A 2,500-nucleotide genomic window follows, 5' to 3' on the forward strand; every position below is an offset into this window, starting at 1 on the left:
ACAATGAAATTCAGCAGTCTCATTGATCACTACAGAGAGAACTCCCGTGCGTGTGTGTGTGTGTGTGCACCACATTATTCACACTCGGCGATCAGCACACCATACAGTGTATTGCCAGTGTAGATGTGTGTATGCTGTGCTCAGACTTTGTAAAGAGACATGACTAACCTGGCTTTGTTTTCTCTTGTGATTCTCTCTATCTCTCTCTCTCCCTCTCTCTATCTGTCCATCTCTCTCTCTTTCTCTCACTCTTTCTCTCCTCCAGGTGCTTCCGATCTGAGTCCTTTCCCGGGCCAGTTTGAGCGCCAGTTCCCAGGCTTCTCCTCACTCACTGAGAGCCGCTTCTCCAGTCCCAGGATGCACTACCCGGCCACGTTCACCTACACGCCCACACCTGTCACCTCGGGCATGTCCCTGGGCAGTGCCCACTACCACACCTACCTGCCGCCCCCTTACCCGGGCTCCACCCAGAGCGGCCAGAGTGGGCCCTTCCAGAGCAGCAGCACCCCTTATCTCTACTACGGGGCCTCGACCGGGTCGTACCAATTCTCCATGGTGCCGGGGGGAGGTGGCGGAGCAGGAGGAGCAGGAGGAGGAGGAGGAAGCGGGGGAGGAGGCGCAGTTGGCGATCGCTCGCCTGGCCGAATGCTGCCTCCGTGCACGAGCGCCTCCACGGGGAGCTCGCTGGTCAACAGCAGCCTTCCTGGGCAGGCGGAGAGCAGCGGAGGGGTAGAGGGGGACGGCAGCCACAGCAACTCCCCGACCATGCTGAACACGGCCGGCAGGATGGACGAGGGTGTCTGGAGACCGTACTGAAAGTCTGAACTGAGTGGACCAGCAGGACATTTGCTAATAGACTGATTGATTGGTTGGTTGGTTGGTTGATTGGTTAATTGATTGGTTGATTGGTTGATTGGTTGATTGGTTGGTCAGCAGAGGTGGAAAAGGTAAAAATCCTACCATCAGTTGGTTCTTTCTGTGCAATTAACACAGGTGATTTCACCATTGAGCTGATCTACCTGGCCGAAGAGTTATGCTAATTAGAATCAGCAGCTTTAGTGAATGTTTGAAACAAATATGGGGTCGGATTTTTACTTTCTGAAGCCAGAGTTTCTCACCTCTGTTGGTTGGTTGGTAAGTTGGTGGATAGTCAGGTGATACAAGGGCCTGCGATATTGAAAGACTTAGAAACGTCAAATCCACATCATGGTTCCAAAGCACAACCCTCACTGAAGATTCATCTTCAAATTAATGATTTTTGTTGCTGTTATTTTGGTTTTGTGAGGTTTTTATTTTTGTTTTTCAGAGATATCGCTCTCACCTAATTTCTTCTAACATTTTTGAACTATTGTCTTTCATTTGGGTATATCTGAGTATTTATAAACCAAAGGGAAATATGCGCTCAGCATTGAACTATTCAGTCATTCAGAAGAGCATGCTTACGTGAGTGACTACAACATTCTGCAGAGTCATCGTGAAAAACAAAAGACTTAAAGACACTTTTGATTCAGAGCATTCTCTGGAGGATGGAGAAAACATTGTAAACTATAGTATGTCTCAGCATGTTTATTTTATTTTTTATTTTATTTTATTTGAATTTTGGTTTGCCTACAACACAGGTATGAACAGTTGCAAATGAGGCACTTGTAGAAATGCATTCAGTATACTAAGATTTTGTGATCTGACCAAGTAGTTTGCTTTTTAAAAATCTGTACTCTTTAAGTAATTATTTAAATTATATGTGGGGAAACATTTTTGCTGATGAAGTTTGTTATTAAGTTATAATGCCATAAATTAAGTAGTGGAAACTTGAGTCATAGAAATGTACTCGAAATATTTTTGTATAGCATCTATGCTCTCCAAGTTTATAATGACAATCACAATTAATTTAAAGTATATATTTTGTTTATTTTAGTGCCTTAATAATGTGTATGGAACAAAATTATTAATTTATCAAAAATGGTTTGAGGACTTCCAGGGCTCTTTCTATGGTGTGAACACACACACACACTTGTTATTTAAGTATTCTAACCAAAGATTTTTTCCAATTTCACCCCCCTTTTGGTTAGTTAGTTTTAAAAATGTTTTTTTTTTATTATTATTATTATTTAGACAAGTGTATTGATCTCTTGTTATTGTCGTAAAAAGGAACATGCATTTGGTTCATTTGGTACAAGATACTTACATACAGGTAGACAGGCTATAAACGAATTGGCGATGAGAAATTTGAGAGTAACTGAAGGTTAACAACATCAACAGTAACAACCGCCCTGTGGTAGCCTACACTTGGCCATGGAGAAAGAGCATTAGCTGAAGAGAAATAACAGCAGCTACCATATAAAATGGTATGAGAGTAATGAAAGTATGAACTGTAAGGACATTAGTATCATCAGAGGAGCAGGAAAATAATTATTTACAGCTATAATTTTATGTATTTATATATTTTCAAAAAAATTTCCTCTTTACAAGTGCATTGACACATGACAAAAGGAATATCACA

At 41.9% G+C, this 2,500-nt stretch overlaps 1 protein-coding gene across 1 annotated transcript in view; it reads left to right on the forward strand.

The window, feature by feature from the left end:
- Positions 1–2,500, forward strand: part of LOC143109791 (runt-related transcription factor 2-like) — a 25,194-nt gene that overhangs the window by 21,746 nt on the left and 948 nt on the right. Inside the window, exon 6 of the mRNA XM_076272591.1 lies at positions 266–2,500. This exon is cut by the window's right edge and continues 948 nt beyond it. Coding sequence (XP_076128706.1) covers positions 266–816 — 551 coding nt within the window. The 3' untranslated portion in view covers positions 817–2,500. The remainder of the gene's footprint in view (positions 1–265) is intronic.

Source organism: Alosa pseudoharengus, unplaced genomic scaffold (genome assembly GCF_046254945.1).
Source record: "Alosa pseudoharengus isolate Yale_2024_CS ecotype anadromous, Long Island Sound unplaced genomic scaffold, YU_APseudo_1.1 YU_APseudo_1.1_scf_7, whole genome shotgun sequence".
In the NCBI taxonomy this organism is placed as follows: domain Eukaryota; kingdom Metazoa; phylum Chordata; class Actinopteri; order Clupeiformes; family Clupeidae; genus Alosa; species Alosa pseudoharengus.